This window comes from Hyaena hyaena, unplaced genomic scaffold (genome assembly GCF_003009895.1).
Source record: "Hyaena hyaena isolate Hyena2069 unplaced genomic scaffold, ASM300989v1 scaffold_901, whole genome shotgun sequence".
Taxonomy (NCBI): domain Eukaryota; kingdom Metazoa; phylum Chordata; class Mammalia; order Carnivora; family Hyaenidae; genus Hyaena; species Hyaena hyaena.
Genome location: NW_024081527.1, coordinates 434,911 through 455,933, shown reverse-complemented (window position 1 = coordinate 455,933; position 21,023 = coordinate 434,911). Strand labels below are relative to the sequence as shown.

Genomic DNA, 21,023 nt, shown 5'->3' with positions numbered 1-21,023 from the left:
ACCCAGCAACCACAAATATTAATACCTTACATGACTATAGTTCAATTATCAAAGCCAAGCAATTTACACTTACACGATACTATTAACTAATTTACAGACCTTATTCAAATTTTGCCAATTGCTCCACTAATGTCCCCTTTTCTGGAACTGCCGATCACATGCTGCATTTAGCTCTTTACTCTTCTTTAATCTGACACAGTTCCTCAGTCTATTTTTGCTTCTCATGAAAAGCACTGGTCAGTTATTTCATTGAATATCTCTCAATTTGGGTTTCTATGTCTCCTCATGATTAAATTCAGGTTACGCAGTTAGGCAGGAATTCTAGAGAAGTGATGCTATGCCTTTCTTAAGAGCTACATCTAGAGGCAAATGATGTAAACAGGTCTCATTTCTGGTAATGTTAACTTTCATCATTTGGTTATAAAGAAATCTGCCAGGTTTCTCTACTATAAGAATACTTTAGTAAGTATCTTGTGGGGAGATACTTAATCTATCTAAATGTTTCTCATCATACTTTCACCCACTAAGTTTTGCATCCATTGATGATGTTTCATTCTGTTTTTTAAACAAATTTTAAAATACCATATATAATGTACCACATATATTCCTTTCTATTGTCCACAACTGGCAGAGTACTCTATCAGCATAAATGCTATATAAGTTAAAAAACAAAAACAAAAACAAAAAAAAAACCTGACAGCAGGAAACTTTCAATAAAGCATAAGATGCTAAACCTCAATTTGGCTAGCAAGAGGGCATTAAAGCCAGGGAGCTGGCATGGCAAAGAAACTATTTGAGAAAGATAAATCTCCTGATAACATGGAATGGCAAGGAAGAGAAGAAGGCTTGAGGCAAGGAAACTATGCAAAAATCAAGTATTATTTGCTAAGGGATTGAAAGGGAAATTTAATGATGTAAAATATACAAATGAATGTCCATTTATGAAAGTAAAAATACTGCTCTATAAAAGTTATCATTTCTCAGGTTTGTTTAAAGCTAGGAATATGTCATTTGTATAATTCCAATTTTTAATGAAGATTCATTTGTAAGCTTTTAGATTAAGTTTATAAAGCTTACTATTTGTGGTAAAAAAATGTATTAAATAGAATCCTAGGTTATTAATTAATGAAATAACCAAACATGACTGTGAAAAACCTTTAAGAAGGCAAAACTACCTCTAGGATTGTCAACCAATCAGAATTTTTCCTTGACCATGTTATCTGCCATGGCGCTCCCTCATCCCACTGCTCACCTATTTGGCTCTTTATCTTCTTACTGTACATTTTCTTTACAGCACTTATCACCTCTCAATACATTATATATTTATTTGTTCATTGCTTTGTCTCCTTCCCCACTAAACTGGATGGCACCTGAGAACAGATTTTTGTTTTGTTCACAGCTCAACCTCAACACCTAGGACAGTACCTAGCACATATTTTCACAGGCCTAAAGTTTTGTTATTTAGATAGCTAAAAATATTCTGTAAATACTAAATTTAATACGTGATTTAAAATATGTAATTATCAAAGGAAACTTTATTTTTATAAGCATATTTACCACAGACAACATATATTGTATGAGTGACTACTTGTCCAAACTAAATCAAAGGCAGAGATATTCACACTGTGTAAAGGTCACAATGGTGACAAATTTTGATTTAAGAATGACTCCGAATCATCAAAGTTACATATAAGTTATTATAGTTAGACAAGCCCTAGGTATCCTATTAAAGCAAATATAAAATTCAGATTCAAATTATAGCCAGACTTAAACCCATCCACAAGGATAGGTCTGTGTATGTGTATATATATGGGTGGGTGTGTGTGTGTGTGTGTGTGTGTATTCAAACTGCAAGATGAGACAGCTACCTCTGCTCTATTAAATGCCACATTGTTTTAAATTGCCATATTATCTCAAAATTGCCCTCATGCAAAGAAAAAACCTGAATTTTATCACCAACAGAAAATCTACAATAAAGTTAAATAAAGGCCTCAGACATCTGATAACCTGTTGGGGGAAAAAAGATTTCCAAGAACTCCTTATGCTAGGAGATTTAACAGAATAAAATTATAAACTTGATTCAGGCACCTATAAACTATTCATATAGATTCTTGAAGTAAAGGAAATGTTTTAGAAAAACTAAACTCTCAAGAATATATATGTGGTTTCTTAAAGAACAAGAAACTCAAGGTATGAGAGAGAATATTATAGGCTGTTGCAAAAATCTAGCTGTGCACTGATAAGGGTCTGATTTGAAAACTGACATGGAAAAAAAATAGGACAAAGTTGAGGGGGACTGCCATACGGAACGGATTTTAGAGAACAAAGAAACTTTTGTGCAACAACTAACTCTGCATGTTTCCTAAATCTGGATTTTTAGAAATATCTGTATTTTCTAAAGCAAGACCTACATTTTCATTATGGTAAATTCTTAGTACTTTAAAATTCAGACACATGAACAAAAAAAATACCTAGAAGGCACACTGGAAAGTTCTCACGATTTATCAAAAGATAGTCAATCAAGGTTTCCTATGAGAAACAAAAATTGATAAATTTTGCTTTCATTTTTTTCCAGTAAAAAAATGGAATGAATTTTGCCCAAATCTTGGTAAAGAAGTAGCCTAAAGCTACTAAAAGAATACTAGAAGAATATACCCCACAGGTATCAACAAACTAATTTAATGTCAGCTACACAGGCTCTTGCATTTTCCTCCTACGTATATCACCTCCCTCCTACTTCCATATTAAAGTATGATTTTTCCCCTCAGATAATCCTTGTGAAGTAAAAGGATCACAACTAAAAACAGATGAGCCAAATTTATGAAAAATAAAATAATCCATACTCCTTTATAGAGTCTGAAGAGGAAAAAGGATCAGATCACTGGAAATTTTGTAAAAGGTAATTATGAACAGTAAAGGTACAAATTTACCTATTCTACCTTAAACTTTCTACTAAAAGAGATGGGTATAAAAATCATATTTATAAATATACTGTCTAATTATCAGCAAGAGCAAAATAACAACACAAAGCTCATCCTTCTTCTATCTCAAGCCAGAATCATGAATGAAATTAATTTTCCAGAATTGCTTATATCAAAGACAATGGTTATCTTAAACAACTTGTTTCACCAATTGAACACAATGCTTGTTAGCCCACAAGGTGATATCAACAAATTACTTACTAGTTTACAGTAATCAATAGTTTAAGAGTTTCTTTATATCTGAATATTTATTATCATTGATCAATATTAATTTCATTAAACTTTCAAACTAACCGAAAATACACTTTTTCTACTAACCTCCCAATATCTTTACATTTAAAATGAAGACTTAATCAGCAACAACAGAATCAATCAATAAAACCAACAGTTCAGGATGATCAGATCAAGAAAAAATTATATGACTTTTGGTAAACTAAAAATACAGCTACCTGTACTTTGTACAACTCGTATGTTTACAAGTACATATTTCCAAAACTAAATTTATTTAAGATTTCACAATACTAAATTAATGACACAAAGATAAAAAACTTACTTGGCCATAAAACTATATCAGGAATTCGTTGAAACATTCCTTCCCTGAGCAAAAATATCTCATGAAGACAATGACCTGTATTGTATTTAAAGAAGAACATGTAAAAACATCTTAATTATAGGAAATTTTAAAATTAAAAAGACTGCTTATATAAAGTTGCTTACCATGAGCTCTAAATACTCGATCATCTGCTTCTTGTGAATATGAAATATTAGTTTCTTTAAGGTCATGAAGAAAATCTTCATTTACAATAGAAGGAGGTGCATCACTAGGATTTAAGGATGCCTAGAAAATAAAATTGGTTTCTTTGACTTATTTCCAGGAAAATAAATTTTGAATACCTGGTTAGAGACAGTGATTATAAAATGTAATGGAGACAAAAGCATGGAAAAATAACACATACAGACACCAACTCTGTGACAATAAGAAATTACAAATTGTCTGGTTAATCATATCCTGTAACATAAGTAATAGACAACTTACGTTTTCTGTTTTGCATCTTTGGCCCACCTTTTCATTATTTCTGAATATTGCAATCGAGAACAAAGAAGATGGCAAAGTCTCAAATCTTCCATTTTAGATCAAGGAAACTGGGGGAAAGCTACTTACCTGTTGTATCATCTACATTTTCAACTGTAGATAAAATTTACCATTTCTTAGATTTCAATTACTATTTTAAAATGACCAACAAGAAACCTCATAATAATTCCTTTTTACAGAACTGCTTTAAAACTTACAACATAATTATAATATGGTACTTAATTTCAACTAACAGGTAACCTGAAAAATAAATCTTCAACTTTAAAGCTATGTGACACTGGGCAAGTCACCCAACTTCTCTGAGCCTTGGCTTCTTCATCTGTTAAATGAGATTATCACCACTAAATTTATATAGCTACCATAAGGAATTAGAAAGGTCAAAATGTAATTTTTGTGAAAAGCACCAAATACCATGCCTACCATAGAGAAGAGGCTGGCCAAATAAAATCTGCAATTAAAAAAAAAACCCCTATGATACAGTATTTGGAAAAAAGAAAATATAAGAATATATAAAAGTTGGTTAAGTGGCTGACTCCTGATTTCAGCTTAGGTAATGGTCTCACATTTTCTGAGATGGAGCCCCACCTTGATCTGTGTTGTCAGTGCAGAGCCTGCTTGGGATTCTCTCTCTCCCTCTCTCTCTGCCCCTCTCCTATGTGCTCACTCGCTCTCTCTCTCCCCCTCTCAAAATAAACAGTTAGAAAGATATGTGAAAAATATATATTATATAATGTTAGTATCTTATTAAAGATTCTATATTTAATATTCAATTATAGAAGATATATTTATTGAGTGTGTGCTCTACACTAGGCACTGCTCTAGACCTTGGAGATACAGCAGTGAGATAATCAGGGAAAAAAAATCCTTGACCTCATAGGATTTACATTACAGTGAAAGGAAATGACCAGAGAACCTCAACAAAACATACATTATTATGATTTTATTAAGTTATTAAAAGTTGAAAAGGGCCCAAAAACAGGAAAAAGTACATGGAAAACTGGTGAAATTTCTGAAAATGGTATACAGATTACATCAATGTCAAAAAAAAAGTAATTATAAATAGCTAAAAGAAAGAATTAAGGAAATAAAAAAGAGATCTTGTAAGAAAAGTTGAAAGAATTTGGTTTCAGAGGGGTAAGAATTAACATAACTTATTTAATAGAATGACATGTAATGGTAGATTTATAAGTAAACCAAACAAGTACTCATTGAATACCCATAGTCCTTAATAACATGTTGGATACAGTAGAGAATATAGCATAGAGGCACCTGGGTGGCTCAGTTGGTTAAGCATCTGACTCTTGATTTCAGCTCAGGTCACAACCTCACAGCTCTAAGACTGAGCCCAACATTGGGCTCTGGGCTGTCAGCACAGAGCCTGCTTGGGATTCTTTCTCCCTCTCTCCCCTCCCCCACACATTCACGGTCTCTATCTAAATAAATAAAACAAACTTTTAAAAAAAGAATATAGTGTAAGCCATAGTCCCTGCACTTATGGAACTTACAACCAATTTAGAGGGACATGCAGAATACCATACCATAGCAAATAAAAACAACAAATAATGAAAATCATCATAATAAAGAAATGCTATTTCATTAGTTTGATATGAATATAGTTTAAAGCTTTTTAATCCCAGCTAAAGAAAAATAAAACCATGTGAACAAACCAAAGTTCTCTATTACTCATATCTTAATCAAATTTTTACTTTTTTGTAAGTTTTCTAAAATTCTGAAATGTTTTGATATTAAATGTAACATTACATTTTTATTTCAAAGTATCCTATATTAATCCTGGATTCCTGTCAGTTCATTAAATATCCTAAAAATTGCAGCAATTTATCCTTTTGTAGCAGTCCTCTCACAGAATTCATTCATTTGCACTTCACTACCACCCTATGAGACATAGAAAAGACAGTTATTACTTCCTGTCAGTTCTCAAATTAGCCTCAGAGAACACAAAAAGTTTGCCAGGCAAATCCCAGATAAATTCTGAGATTAGAATCTAGATCAGTGATGCTGAAAAGCCATCCATAGAAAACCTAGCAATGCCAATAATAACCAGTAAACTTAACAAAAAAATTACAATAAATGCATTAAAGCAATTATAACAAATTACAAAAATAAGCCTAACTGACTCAAGATTAAACACATGCAAATGCACACAGAGTTAAGCATATTATTAATCATTCTTTTTGCTTACTTTAGAGGTAGTTTTATGCTCCAGGCTTACTCCAAGGGTATTTTGGATCCAGTCTCTAAAAGTTGGTAAAATCATGCCACTAAGAGGGTACCTAAGATTACAAAGAAAATAAAACATCGGAGTAAGGGATCTTCATTTAAATTTAAGTCTTAATACTGGCTTCTAGTAATGGTCAAGCAGTTCCTATCAAAATGACCCTCCCATATATAACTGTAAACTCTGGACAAGAACAAAAATAAAACCCAACTCTGAAGTAGTATAGACAGAAAAAAACAAATAATTAATAGGGGATAAAGGAGTGTGATACGTTTAGAAAAGTACAACTTCCAGTTTTGTTTTGTTTTTTAATTTTTAAAACAGGTTTTAGCCTGACAGACAGCCCCAGCTGGTGCCTTAAAGGGAAACAATATAGAAAACCTCCAGTCTTCCTGCTTTGAAGAACCAGGAGGCAGTGTTTGCAGTGAACACAAGAGCTGGGAAGAGTGTAGAGAAATCACAGGAAAGGAGAGAGTCAGAGAGTGATGTATGTATATAAACTCTCTCCAGATGTCTGGGTGACCTTAAACTGTACATGTATGGAACAGACTCGAAGCAATCCAACTAAGTTTAAAAGAACCCAGCTGTTCACCACCACAGAGGGGAAAAAAATGGGAACCTGAGGAACAGTCAAGTTAATTACTTGATATTATTTTTAAAAAGCCTCTTCAGAAGAATCTAATAGAATACAGAGTTTCTACAACATACCATTAACAATGCCCAAGATATGCTCCAAAATTACTAGACAAAGACAAACAAGAAAGTGTGATCCATAATCAAGAAAAAGGGCAATTAATAGGGACTGACTCTAAGATGATCTAAGATACTGGAAGTAGTACACAAGCATTTTAAAACCACTATAAGTATGGTAAAGGACAAAATGGAAACTATGTTCCCAATGAGTTAAGGGAAAAAAATCTCAGCAGAGAAACAAAAACTATAAAAAGAACAAAATAGAAATGATATAATTAAAACTCTTAAAGATTCATTGGAGGAACATAAGGGCAGATTGGAGATGTCAGTGAATTTACAGACAAGAGCAATAAAACATACATAATCTGAAGAGCAAAGAAAAAGATTGAAAAACAGAGCTTCAAGGGCCTATGGAACAACAGCAAAAGCCTAACATACATAACATATACATAACATGCATATATAATCCTAAGCAAAAGGAAAACAGGAAAAGGAAATAAACAGTATTTGAAGAAATTAATGGGAGAAACTTTCCAAATTTGATGAAAGACCTAAATTTACAAATTCAAGAAGGCCAGAAAACACTGAGAAGATAAATGCAAAGAAACACACTACACACATCATAGTCAAATTGCAGTTTTAAGGAGAGACAGAGAGCAAGGACGAAAATGTTAAAAGCATCTAGAGAAAAATAACATACTACATACAATATAATAACAATAAAAATTATGACTGTCTTCTCATCAGAAATCCCCAAAACAACTGAACATTTTAAAAGTGCTATAAGAAGGGGCGTCTGGGTGGCTCAATGGGTTAAGTGTCCAACTTCAGCGCAGGTCATGATCTCACGATTCGTGAATTCGTCCATGAATTCGAGCCTCATGTCGGACTTTGTGCTGGCAGCTCAGAGCCTGAAGCCTGCTTCGGCTTCTATGTCTTCCTCTCTTTTTCTCTCTCCCCCTCCCCCATTCACGCTCTGTCTCTGTCTCTCAAAAATGAAAAAATGTTAAAAAGTATTTTTTGGGGTGCCTCCGTGGCTCAGTTGGTTAAGCGTCTGACTTCAGCTCAGGTCATGATCTCACGGTTTGTGGGTTCAAGCCCCGCATCAGGCTCTGTGCTGACAGCTAGCTAAGAGCCTGGAGACTGCTTCATATTCTTTGTCTTCCTCTCTCTCTGACCCTCCCCTGCTCATGCTGCCTCTCTCTCTCTCTCAGAAATAAATAAAACTTAAAAAAAATTTTTCTAAAGTGCTGTAAGGAAAAGCATGTCAACCTAGAATTCTGTATCTGGTGAAAATATACTTCAAAAATAAAAGTTAACGAAGACATTTTCAGATGAAAACTGAGAGAATTTGGTGCCGGCAGACCTACAAGAAATGTTAAAGTAATTTCCTACAGGTTGAAGGGAAATACAACACTAAATATAAACTGAAATCTTTAAGACAGAATAAATAATGCCAGAAAGAATAAATATGTAGGTAAATGTAGATGACTATTTTTTAATTTCTTTCAAATATATATGACTTTTAAAAAGCATATCACTGTGTGACAGAGTTTATGATATGACAACTATAAAAAGAACAGGGAATAGTAAATAAACCTGTAGATTTGTGAAGTACTTAGATTTTACATGAAGTGGTATAAGAAATTTAAAACACACAGAAGAGCTCTATAGAGCAGGTGTGGTACGGAAAAAACTAGATTTGCTACTCAGATTTTGTTTCCTATATTTTCCATCCTAATCATTATCTAAACAGTTTATATTAAACATGAACATTATTTTATACACAAAAAATCCTAAATTTTATATATATATAAGAAGATTTATACAGAAAACTCAAGTGCTTAGAAACCAACTTTTCTGTTTTAGAAATACTTGTCAGAGGTGGCAAAATAGTAAATAGCAATAAGTACTAAAAATAAAGAGATAAAATAAGTATCCTTATTTTTCCCTATCCTAGATTAGTAGAGTGAGGAAGGCTAATACGCAAACAGTAATGATCCAATGTATTATAACAGCACTAATACTTTCAGTTCTCTGAAAAGACCAAAACGGGCACCTAGCTGGCTCAGTCGGAAGAACAAGGGGCTCTTGATCTCTGGGTCATGAGTTTGAGCCCCATGTTGGGTGTAGAGATTACCTAAATAAACAAATATTAAAGGAAAAAAAAAGACCCAAACAATGTTTTACAACACTTTAAATTTTTATTTAAATAAACACATAGCATTATCATGTGTTACTGACAGGCACTGTTCTAAGTGTTTTATGTATATTAACTTATAATAATGTTATGACGGTGTTAATATTCCTATTTTATAGATGAGGAAGGCAAAACAGAGAAATTAAGATGTTAAGTAACTTAATCAAGGCCACAAAGTTAGTAAGTTACAAAACCAGGATCTGAAGCAAGTAATAAATAAGGCTTCAGTCTGTGCTCTTAACTACTATATGATGTTGCCTTTGGTCTGATTCTTCCCTTACCACCATTTCAAGTGAGATCATTATTATTTTTTTTTTAATTTTTAGAGTTTATTTATTTTTGAGAGAGAGACAGACAGACAGACAGAACAGAAGCAGGGGAAGGGCAGAGAGAAAGGGAGACACAGAATCTGAAGAAGGCTCCAAGCTCTGAGCTATCAGCACAGAGCCTGACGTGGGACTCAAACTCGGGAAAGGCGAAATCATGACCAAGGCTGAAGTTGGATGCTTAACCAACTGAGCCACCCAGGCACCCCAAGTGAGATCATTATGCTATAATTCTTTATGAATGATACTTATAAAATCATGGTAGCTATATTCAGGAAATTTTTTCACTAATAATGTTCTTGCAACTTCTTTACTCCTCCCTGCCACCAGATGATGATAGGACAACCAAATAAAATTACTATATTATAGCTGCTTTGTTTTTATTTGATTTTATAAATATTTTATTTACAAAATACTGAAGTACAACATGCATACAAAAATAAAGACAAATAAAGGCATAGCTCAATGAATTTTTACAAAGTAAACCTCCCGTGTAATCAGCATTCAGATCCAGAAATAGAAATATTTACCAGGACCCCCTAAACACTGCCCTCCATACCTCTTTCCGGGCATACCACCTTTCTTCACACCAAAGAAACCACTATCCTATTAACATTACAGGGTAATTTTGACGTTTTTGAACTTTATATACATGAAATCATGCAAAATATACTCTTTTGTGTTGGCTCTCTTTTGCTCGGATATTATATTTGTAAGATTCATCTACGTGGCTACATGTTGCATTTCATTCATTTCCATGGCTTAATTCCACTGTGTGAGTATAACACAATTTCTTTATTCACTGTATTGTCCATAGACAATTGAGTTATTTAGTCTTTGGTGCATGCAGGGACATTCCTGAACTTGTTTTCTGAAGAATGTATCACATTTCTGACAGATATATAACCAGAGTGGTATTTCCAGGCCATAGTCTATGCGTAAGTTTAGCTTTAGTGGCTGTTGGTAGGTAAGTTTCCCAATATGTTTACCACTAACAATGATATATCTGCATGTTCTACATTCTCCTCACACTGGGTGCTGGAGTTCTTTTTACTGTGAGACATTTTACTGGTAATCTCATAACAATTTTAATTTGAATTTCATTGGTTGTCTATGGGTTTGAGTTTCTATTCATGTATCTATTGTCCATCTGGATTTTCTGTTTTCAATGCCAGTTCATCTTGTCCTCATTTTCCTCTTGGGTTACTACTGTCTTCTCATTGATGTACAAGAATTCTTTATATATTCTTGAATCAAGAATGTATGTATTAGGGGCATTTTGGTGGCTCAGTAAGTTAAGCGTCTAACTCTTTATTTCAGCTCAGGTCAAGATCTCACAGTTGTGAGATCAAGCCTCACTTCAGGCTCCACACTAAGAATGGAGTCTGCCTAAGAGTCTCATTCTCTCTCTCTCTCTCTCTCTCTCTCTCTCTCTCTGCTCCTTCCCCGGTCTCTCTCCCTCCTTCAATCCCTCTCTCTCAAAAAAGAAACGTATGTAGTAAAATTTTCCTGTAACTCTATGATTTCTTTCATTTTCTTAAAGGAGTCTTTTTTGATAAAAAGAAATTTTATATTTTAATACTGTCTAATTAATTTTTTCCTTTTTAAAAGTTAACACATTTTTTCACAACTTCTGTGAAAGCCCTTCTGTTATTTTTCTAGCCATTTTAGGTTTTAGCTTATACATTTAGGTCTACAATCTATCTGGAATTGATCTCTATCTGATATGAAGTAACATCAAAATTTATTTTTTTCCAAGATGATGGTTTAAGTGGTCTCACAGCTATCTTTACTTGTGTGTGTGTGTGTGTGTGTGTGTGTGTGTGTGTGTATACTTAAATGGAGAAAAGAAGAAATACTTTAGTAGTCACTATCTATTCCAGATCAAAAAATAATTAAAGTAATAGTGAAAACAAATCAGAATAGACTATAAATTGGTCTTAACATCTATTTTAGGCAAGTTATTTAAAAAGTTCAAAGTGTGATATGTTTGCTCAGGATTATTTCCCATTCAGTTCATCAGAGCTTGAGTAATGGCAAAAGCATTTAGCAACTAGCCTCAAAAGATTAATTTGATTTCACAAATAAAGAAATTTAAAAAGCCAGTAGGCAATATATAAACTCTGTACCAAAATTAAATATATGTTTATAATAATGCAGAATTCAATATTAAAAGAACTGGTATTAGGCCCCATCCAAAAGAATGTTTAAATGGAAGTGACAAAAAGCATGCATTTTGCCCAAGTAATTTTAAGTTACACTACATGGGCTGGGTGTATATCACGCTTTATGTTAACTTAATGTTATACAACAACAATCCTATCTAAAATTCTCAAATCAGTCTTTCTTTTTTAATTATTTTTGTTTCTTTCCCAGGTTTTATTTAAATTCAAGTTAGTTAACACATGGCATTGTATTCATTTCAGGAGTAGAATTTAGTGATTCACTTACATATAACACCCAGTGCTCATCACAGGCACCCTCCTACTGCCCATCACCCATTTAGCTCACCCCCTCACCGCCTCCCGTCCAGCAACCCTCAGTTTGTTCTCTATAGTTAATAGTCTCTTATGGTTTGCCTTTCTCTATGATTTTACTTTTTTTTTTTAAGAGAGAGAGCACATAAGTGGGGGTGAGGGGCAGAGGAAGAGAGAGAATCCCAAGTAGCCTCCATGGTCAGCAAAGAGCCTGACACAGGGCTTGACCCCACAACCCAATGATCATGATGAATCAAATGATGGACACTCAATCTAGTGACCCACCAGGTACCCCTTTCTCTGTTTTTATCTCATTTTATTTTTCCTTCCCTTTCTCTATATTCATCTGGTTTTTTAAAAAATTTTACATAGGAATGAAATCATATGGTATTATTTTGCTCTGACTTATTTTGCTTACCATAATACACTCTCGTTCCATCCACATCATTGCAAATGGCAAGATATCATTCTTTTTGATAGCGGAGTAATATTCCATTGTGTGTATGTGTATGTGTATATACATACACGCACCACATCTTTACCCATTCATTAATCAATGGACATTTGGGCTCTTTCCATAATTTGGATGTTATTTTAGTGCTGTCCTAAAATTTGGAGTGCATGTGCTCCCTTCTAATCAGTATTTCTGTATTCTTTAGATAAATACCTAGTAGTACAATTGCTGGGTCGTATGGCATTTCAATCTTTAACTTTCTGAGGAATCTCCACACTGTTTTCCAAAGTAGCTGTACAGCTTTGCATTCCCACCAACAGTGTAAGAGGGGTTAAAATCAGTCTTTACATAAACATTAACAAAACAAAAATGACAGTGGAAAGGAAAAAAACATAAAGAACACATATGTTTTAATTAGGTAACTTTCTTTTTATGTTAAAAAAAATTACAAGTGCTAAAAATCAAACTGAACTGGTATGTTTGAAGTACTATAATATGTTTTTCATAAATCTAAAGAAATTGGAATGTTAGAAAGTATAGGGCTCATAGCTAAAACAACTAAAGATAGTCATACAGCATATAAAATTTTCTTCATTTCAGCCGAGGTAACAGTACAAATTCTGGAAAGCTTGTTACAATAGATATGCCACTATATGTTACTTATGTCCTACAAAAAGACCAATTTGTTAACTATTAGGTTTTAATGCTGGATCTTTATACCTTAAATGTACCACTAATTTGAGTCCCCATAAAAGTTATTAGACCCTTGATATTCATGACAGAATCAGACCTTTGTGAATCCCTTAATTCACAAATAACATTACCCATAAAATAACAAGGTGAGCACCTTCAAGATACTTGAATTACTGGTGTTGGTGCTACTGTTGTGTGCAAAATTTAAAACTACATTCTACCACTAAGATAAGTACAACATACTTCTACATCTGAAGCACAGTATTTCAGACTTTGAAGAAGCATTTTGTATGACAGAATAGTCTATTTAAGATTTTGCTCCATTAATTACAATTCCAGCACAAAATGTACAAGAGATCCATGTCAGAATGTAAATTTTTTGACTGTATTTTTTCTTGCATCTAATGCCCAGGATTTGAAAAACAGTAAAGGAAGCCTGACTTCAAAATCGTAAGCATAGCATACTGCCAGGGGCTCCAAAAATCTCACAAAAGATCATGAGGTAAAAATTAAAAGTTTGAAATCAAAGAAGTAAATGGACTGAAAAGAAAAATTATAAGAAAAGTTAAAGGAATTAGAAGTATCTAAATGAACTGCTATGGAATAACTTGATTATTACAGTAAAATAATTTTGATTTATATCCAGAACTATAAACAAGCCTGTAACACTCATATAAGACTGTACTGAGCATTGCAGGGCACACAGAATTAATATTATAACTTTAGTTCTTAAGAAACTTACAATCTAGTTTAGTTAAAGCTATAAAGACAATTGACAGGATGAATATATGGGCAAAGAAACCATGAAAGTTTTGACAGAAATGTGATAAGAGGAAAGCCAGGTGCCTATACCAATTATTGAAATGGGGGGACTCTTTTTTTTTTTAATGTTTATTTATTTTTGAGACAAAGAGAGACAGAGCACGAACTGGGGAGGGGCAGAGAGAGAGGGAGACACAGAATCTGAAACAGGCTCCAGGCTCTGAGCTGTCAGCACAGAACCTGATATGGGGCTCAAACCCACAAACTGCAAGATCATGACCTGAGCCGAAGTCGGGCGCTTAACCGACTGAGCCACCAGGTGCCCCGAAACAGGGGGTCTCTTAAATGGATCTTTACTCATGGTTGAAAATTAGTTTGAAAACCTAAAGAAAAGGTTCTTGTTGGGGCGCCTGGGTGGCTCAGTAGGTTAACCATCCAACTTCAGCTCAGGTCATGATCTCACAGATCATGGGTTCAAGCCCCAGGTCGGGCTCCATGCCAACAGCTCGTAGCCTGGAGCCTGCTTCAGATTCTGGGTCTCCCTCTCTCCCTGACCCTCCCTGCTCACGTTCTGTCTCTCTCTCTTTCAAAAATAAGTAAACATTAAAAAAGTTAAAAAGAAATGATTCTTGTAAAGTATAACGTGAGATCAACTCACCACCTTTGCTCAGGACAAAACTGAACTATACTGTAGATGATACATAGAACCAGGAGAAGCTTTTAAGACTAAAGAAACAGCTGTGTGGAAAGAAAATTCTGTTAACATAAATATCCAAGAATGATGTACACATCAGGATTACTGTGACAAAAGATCAAGTACTCTCACTCTGTGGCAGTGCACAAAGGCAGCAAAATATTAGTTATACACAACTCTCTACCCCAGAATGAGTTCCACAATTGCTAAGCAATTTAAAAGTCCTTTATAATCAGATAAAACTTCAAAACCACTGAAAGTATAAAGTACAACTAACCCAAACAAATTCTCTCCATTTAAACACTAACTTGTGCTTTATAAGCATCAATTAATGTATAATACCTTTAAAGTCCAAGAAAAATAACACTTTTCAAAAATTTTAGTTTGTAGAAATCTACAGCATTAGCTCTGAAGTATTGCCTTCTGCTGCTTAAACCCATGAGGACTCAATTCATCTATGTCTAGAAGGAGTAAGAATAGTAAGATTATAAATCTAAGGATTTAGGGGTGCCTGGGTGGCTCAGTCAGTTAAGCCTCAGGCTCCTGATTTTGGCTCAGGTCATGACCTCATGGTTCGTGAGTCCAAGCCCTGCATGGGGTTCTGAACTGAGAGCCTGCTTGGGATTCCCTCTCTCTCCCTTTCTCTCTGACTTCCCCCCTCACACACACAATATAAATACATAAACTTAAAAAAAAAAAAAAAAACCCTAAGGATTTATAAACTGACAAATTACAAATACATTCAAAAGATAAGACTGTATTCAGGAATATCTTCTGATTTTTCCTGAAGATCTAGAACAGCTTATAATAATTGCTTCTTTGGCTTGGTTTGAAATGTCAATGTTACCCTCCCCAAACTATATACAATCAACCACATTTGCTTATAAAAAGGTCCTTCCTTTTCAATATCATTCCAATTAGTATATGTGATGCCAAAGCGAGCATTCCTTTTCAATATCATTGGATCAGAAATAAGGGAACCCCCATAAATTTTCATTAAAACTCACTCTTGGTTTCTGGCACCTAAGAATTCTTTTTCCCCAGCTCTGTTTTATTTCTTTCTTGGTATTTTACCCATATTTTCTACGCAGTTATAGAGAGCAAAGAGTCTGTTTTTAGTCCGTTCAAATCAGTATTTTCTTATAACTCATCCTTTATAGTCACAAATTCCATTTTCTCTTTGAAGAATATCATAACCTTCTTTTGCGTCTGCCCTGTGCCTTTCACTGGAACAACAGGACTTTTTGCCACAGGGCAATTTTTTACAAGATGACTAGTTTTACTGCACTTGTGCATAGCGGTAGAGAAGGCTACTATAAAGTGCTCCCAGAGTCTGGAGAGAAAATAAGATCAATACAATGGATGAGTATGGTTATCTGCAGAAGCACAATACAATAGAAACAGCATAAGAATAAAGCTTAAAAACACTTGAGTTTCACTCCCAATTTTCCACTGAGCAGGTGACCTCATATAAGCTATTTTTTAATATTATTTAAATAATCCCTTAATTATTTTTTAAAAAATACCACTACCTATCTTAGGGTTCTTTTAAGGTAATTCAGTAGGCATTCAATTAAGTAATAGCTATTATTATCTTAAAGAATGTTTATAAATGTTTTCTGATAAAAATCAGAGAAATCTACTAATTCAACTATTATCCCTAGGAAACTAGACTGGACTTGCAGAAAACTATGATCCAATTCAACCCAGTTTATTATCCTCTGTGATAACAGTACTTCTGGCAGCACTAAAATGGGAACTGAATATCATTTAATTATTGGTTTTACTTATCAGATAGTTTATGTAGTATATATTTAATCCTAGAGCATTTAAATTCCATTTCTGTATTTGGAGAACTACTCTCTGGATGAGTCTTAGTGAGGAGCAAAGGCCACCTTCCACTAAAGCAAATGTACCTGACATCTACTTTACTGGTATCCCTTGTAATCTCTGCCAGTCGGATAGCACCCCATTCTATTCCCCTTTCTCCCACTGGACCTGACTCAGGAGTTAATACAAAGAAATGAGACCTTTAAGGAACTCATTCTGGTTACAATGGCAGCAGCAGCAATCTTCCAAAGTCTGAAGCCAAACAAATAAAATTCTCTGGTTCTATTACAACGTGGATAAAAATCTCTCTTAAGACCACTGAATCGCCAGGGCACCTGGGGGGCTTAGTCGGTTAAGCGTCTGACTTTCGCTTAGGTCATGATCTCGCGGTTCATGGGTTCGAGCCCCGCATCGGGCTCTGTGCTGACTGCCAGCTCAGAGCCTGGAGCCTTTTTCAGAGTCTGTGTCTCCCTCTCTCTCTGACCCTCCCCTGCTCACGCGGTCTCTCTCTCTCCTAGAAATAAATTAAAAAAAAAAAAAAAAAAAAAAAAGACCACTGAATCTCCTTTGTTCTTAATCTATGCTCTCTAAACAATATCTGAATTACAAATTTTGTATTCTATATATCTTAATATCAGAAAGGGCATTAACAAGTGCTCTATACACTGAAAAAGGAGTAATCTAACCATAAATACACCAGGGTTCTAATGTTTTTTAAGGAGTATATCACGAGTGTGGCATGTATGTTAGACCTCTACAACCTGATCCTCTCTGTGAAAACTGGACAAATCAAGTGCCACAACACCAGAAATAAGAACCAGATTCTGAACCCATGGCACTACTAAAATGCAATTACTTGTGATATTTTCTGTGACTAATCATTCATTTCACACTCACAGACTCACACACACACACCCCTAACACAAACCACTAAATAGCCTACAGTACTCTACAGAAGTCAGTGTGTAACGCTTTCAATTGTAACACTTTCAATGGCACTGTGCACAAGTGACTATTTGCCTCCTCCCATAAAATAAAGATGCCATAGTTTCAAGGTCCAAAGAAAGGAAGAAATGAGGACATATGTGAGAGGAGAGGAAGTTGATTTTCTAAGTTCAGAAGATTTCCCTTCAGAAGATTTAGAAGCCAGCTTCTATGCTGATAAGTTTCTACTGTATTAGACATTATTCTATTTAAAACGTGAAACACTCAACATTTAGAATGCTCACTGGTAAATTTAATTTTAACCAGAAATTCCTTCTACCTGAATTATACAATTTCTTAACTAAGCCTCCACCAATATGCTTCCCAGTTGAATTTAAAGATGAGACTAAGAATACAGAGATTTATTTTTCCTATTAAAAAGCAAGTATCAAATGTACATTTCACACCTTCATTATAATTAGTTCTTAATTACTACTCCTGAGGTTTTGTTTCAGTTACAAAGTATATTCAAGTCAGAAAATTGGAATGATTATGTTGCAAAGGAAAAGAATTTCTCCAAAGGAATAAAACTTTTTTCACTGATATTTCAGTATATTGACATACCATGTAAGTTTTAAAAATATTAACCTAAGCATATTAATCCCCAATAGATTTTAAGTCAAAACATAATTCTGGAACAGATTCAAAATAAATCTAATCCAATTTTTTTTTACCTACTGTCAATTTTTAATCTATAGAGCCAGGATTCAAATCTTATGTGCTTGTACTCACTGTCCTTCCAAAATGATTTCAACAGACAAACCCAAAACACCAACTTTGGCAGGATTGGTTCTTAAAATCTGCTAAGAACTTACTTTACAATTCTGTCTGCATCTGGAACAGTAACAATACAAATATTCTTTAGAATTCTTATCAACACATCCCCAAAAACATTTCAGGAATGTGAAAGTTATCACACAAATGATTGTTCTTTCTTCGCCACTTCTTCCCTAATGTGTCTCAGAAAATTAATTTTAAAAATACTATTTATATTAACAAAGACCTAAAATTACTCAACCCATACCCAAAAGTAAATTCCCAGTCTCTTTAGAAAAATTTTTTTAAGTTTATTTATTTATTTTGAGAGAGACAGAGACAGTGCAAGTGGGGGAGGGGCAAAGAGAGAGGGAGAGAGAGAATCCCAAGCAGGCTCCATGCTGCCAGTGCAGAGCCTGACACAAGGCTTGAACTCACAAAACTGAAAGATCATGGCCTGAGCTGAAACCAAGAGTCAGATACTTAACTGAATGAGCCATCCAAGTGCCCCTAAATTCCCAGTCTTAAGCAGGGAGTTACTTTGAACAAGTTAGTGGCATGGAGGGTGGATGGTAGGATGGTCCTTTTTGGATCCTGATTCAAACTACCTACCTATAAAATGGCATTTTTAAGATATCGGCGGAAATGTAGACTGGTTAATCAGATATTACAAAATTTATCTTATTTTGGGGAGTATGATAATAATATTATGATTAGCTAATATTAGACCCTTACATTTTTAAAGACCTATGTAAATATTTAGAAGTGATACAACAAAATTAAAAATACTACCCAAAAAAGGAGCAATTATGTCAAAATTTGATAACTTTATTTACTTTTTATTTTTTAATATTTATTTATTTTTGAGAGGGAGAGTACAAGCAAGGGAGGGACAGAGAGAGAGGGAGACACAGAATCTGAAGCAGGCTCCAAGCTCTCAGCTATCAGCACAGAGCCCAACACAGAGCTCAAACCCATGAACCATGAGATCTGACCTAAGCTGAAGTAAGATGGTTTACCGACAGAGCCACCCAGGCACCCCAAAATATTGATAACTTTAAATTGAGGGAGGAGTCATTAATATTACCCTATGTATGTCTATTATTTAACATAACATACATTTGTTATTTATGTTTAAAATTTTTTATAGAAAGAAAGAGAAAAAAAAGGAACAAAAGAATAAACAAACCAGTTACCTTTTCCCAGTCAACTCAACTTGGCCTTTCTTATTGAAGAAGAACTTGGAATCATTATATCCCCATCCATTCCATTTCATAACTTCTTGCCTAATAATAATTTAAAAAAATACATAAATTAGACCTATGTTAAACATCTCAAAACTGAACAGTATATCATTGATATTAACTTCTACAATCATTTAAAAGACTTCATCCCACTAACAGTATATCAGTTTAAGAATATGCATCAAAATGTCTATGTATTAATATTTCTAGATACAGAATCATTCTGATAAGCAGCACCTCCTTCACAAAGGACAACAACTAAATTTAATGAATTCAAAAGAATAAGAAGGAACAAGGAAGAAAAATATAATTAGAGTACAAATATGCTTCATGTTGTACATGTTATTAGTTTACATAATAGGCCAGCCTAAAAACTTCTGCAATTAAAGTAAAACTCACTTGAATAGGAAGCAAATTTTTGTATATATTAGAAAACTCACAATTATTAATCTGTTATCATGAAAAGATCAATTTACAGACTAAGTTCACTAGTAATGACACTACTAGTAGTAGACAGATAAAAAAAAATCTGAGAGATGCATTTATAAACATTCTAAATCCTTCAACTTCCATGTAACTACCAATCTCTACCTTGATCCACATATTAACATAACAGTTAATGACTATACCAGTTTTTAGTATTCCAAAACAATATGGCATTTTAAATTTCACTGTCTTAAAAATCATTTTCATCAAAATCAATGATTCATTCAATTCTGAATATTACATAAGGTCTGAACTGTGCAGAACACAATAAGGAATCACAATAAAGTACTGTCAGCACTTACTATTAATGCTGTGTTTTAGCATGGTGCCATAGTATATCCGGGCTATTGAAATAAACTGATAACAAATCTTGCAAATTCAATTATGCAGTCTATGATGAAGAAAAGAAAACTCTTCTCTACATGGAAAATGATTTGCTGCATTAAAATTTCAAAATAGGGATGCCTGGGTGGTTCAGTCAGTTAAGCGTCCAACTTCAGCTCAGGCCATGATCTCATGGTTCGTGGGTTCATCTCCCTCCTGGGGCTCTGTGCTGACAGCTCAGAGCTTGGAGTCTGCTTTAGATTTTGTCTCCCTCTCTCTCTGCCCCTCCCCTGCTCATGCTCTGTCTCTGTCTGTGTGTCTCTCTCTCTCTCAGAAATAAACATTTAAAAAAATATTTTTAATTAAAAAATAAAATTTCCAAATACACCATAAGAAAAAACAATCTGTAAATATGTGTGGTGATGGATGTTAACAAGACTTACTGTGGGGATCATTTCACAATATATACAAATTTTGAGTCATTATGTCGTATATCTGAAATTAATTACAGGTCAATTATATCTCAGGTTTTTTTTAAATGTCAAAATAAACAAAGATTTACTCATTAGAGAGCATTTTAATTTTCCATAATTCCCAAGGAAGAAGAAAATTACAACTGACAAGCAAATTTCTTATTACAATCATAATTCTTCATCCAATTCAAAGGCTTTTCAAACAAGTAGAACACTAACATAACACAACTGAACCAAGAGAAGGTCACTAATTGGTCTCCATCTACACATAAAATTAAGAAAAAGATCAGGCATGACCTCTTTAAAACTAAAGTTTG

The 21,023-nt window shown here is 34.0% G+C and overlaps 1 protein-coding gene across 1 annotated transcript in view; it reads right to left on the bottom strand.

The window, feature by feature from the left end:
• Positions 1 to 21,023, bottom strand: part of AGPS (alkylglycerone phosphate synthase) — a 150,954-nt gene that overhangs the window by 94,530 nt on the left and 35,401 nt on the right. Inside the window, exons 2-5 of the mRNA XM_039220489.1 lie at positions 19,376 to 19,465; positions 6,275 to 6,365; positions 3,699 to 3,819; positions 3,535 to 3,609 (exon numbers count right to left, since the gene is read on the bottom strand). Of these exons, the coding sequence (XP_039076420.1) occupies positions 3,535 to 3,609; positions 3,699 to 3,819; positions 6,275 to 6,365; positions 19,376 to 19,465 (377 nt within the window). The remainder of the gene's footprint in view (positions 1 to 3,534; positions 3,610 to 3,698; positions 3,820 to 6,274; positions 6,366 to 19,375; positions 19,466 to 21,023) is intronic.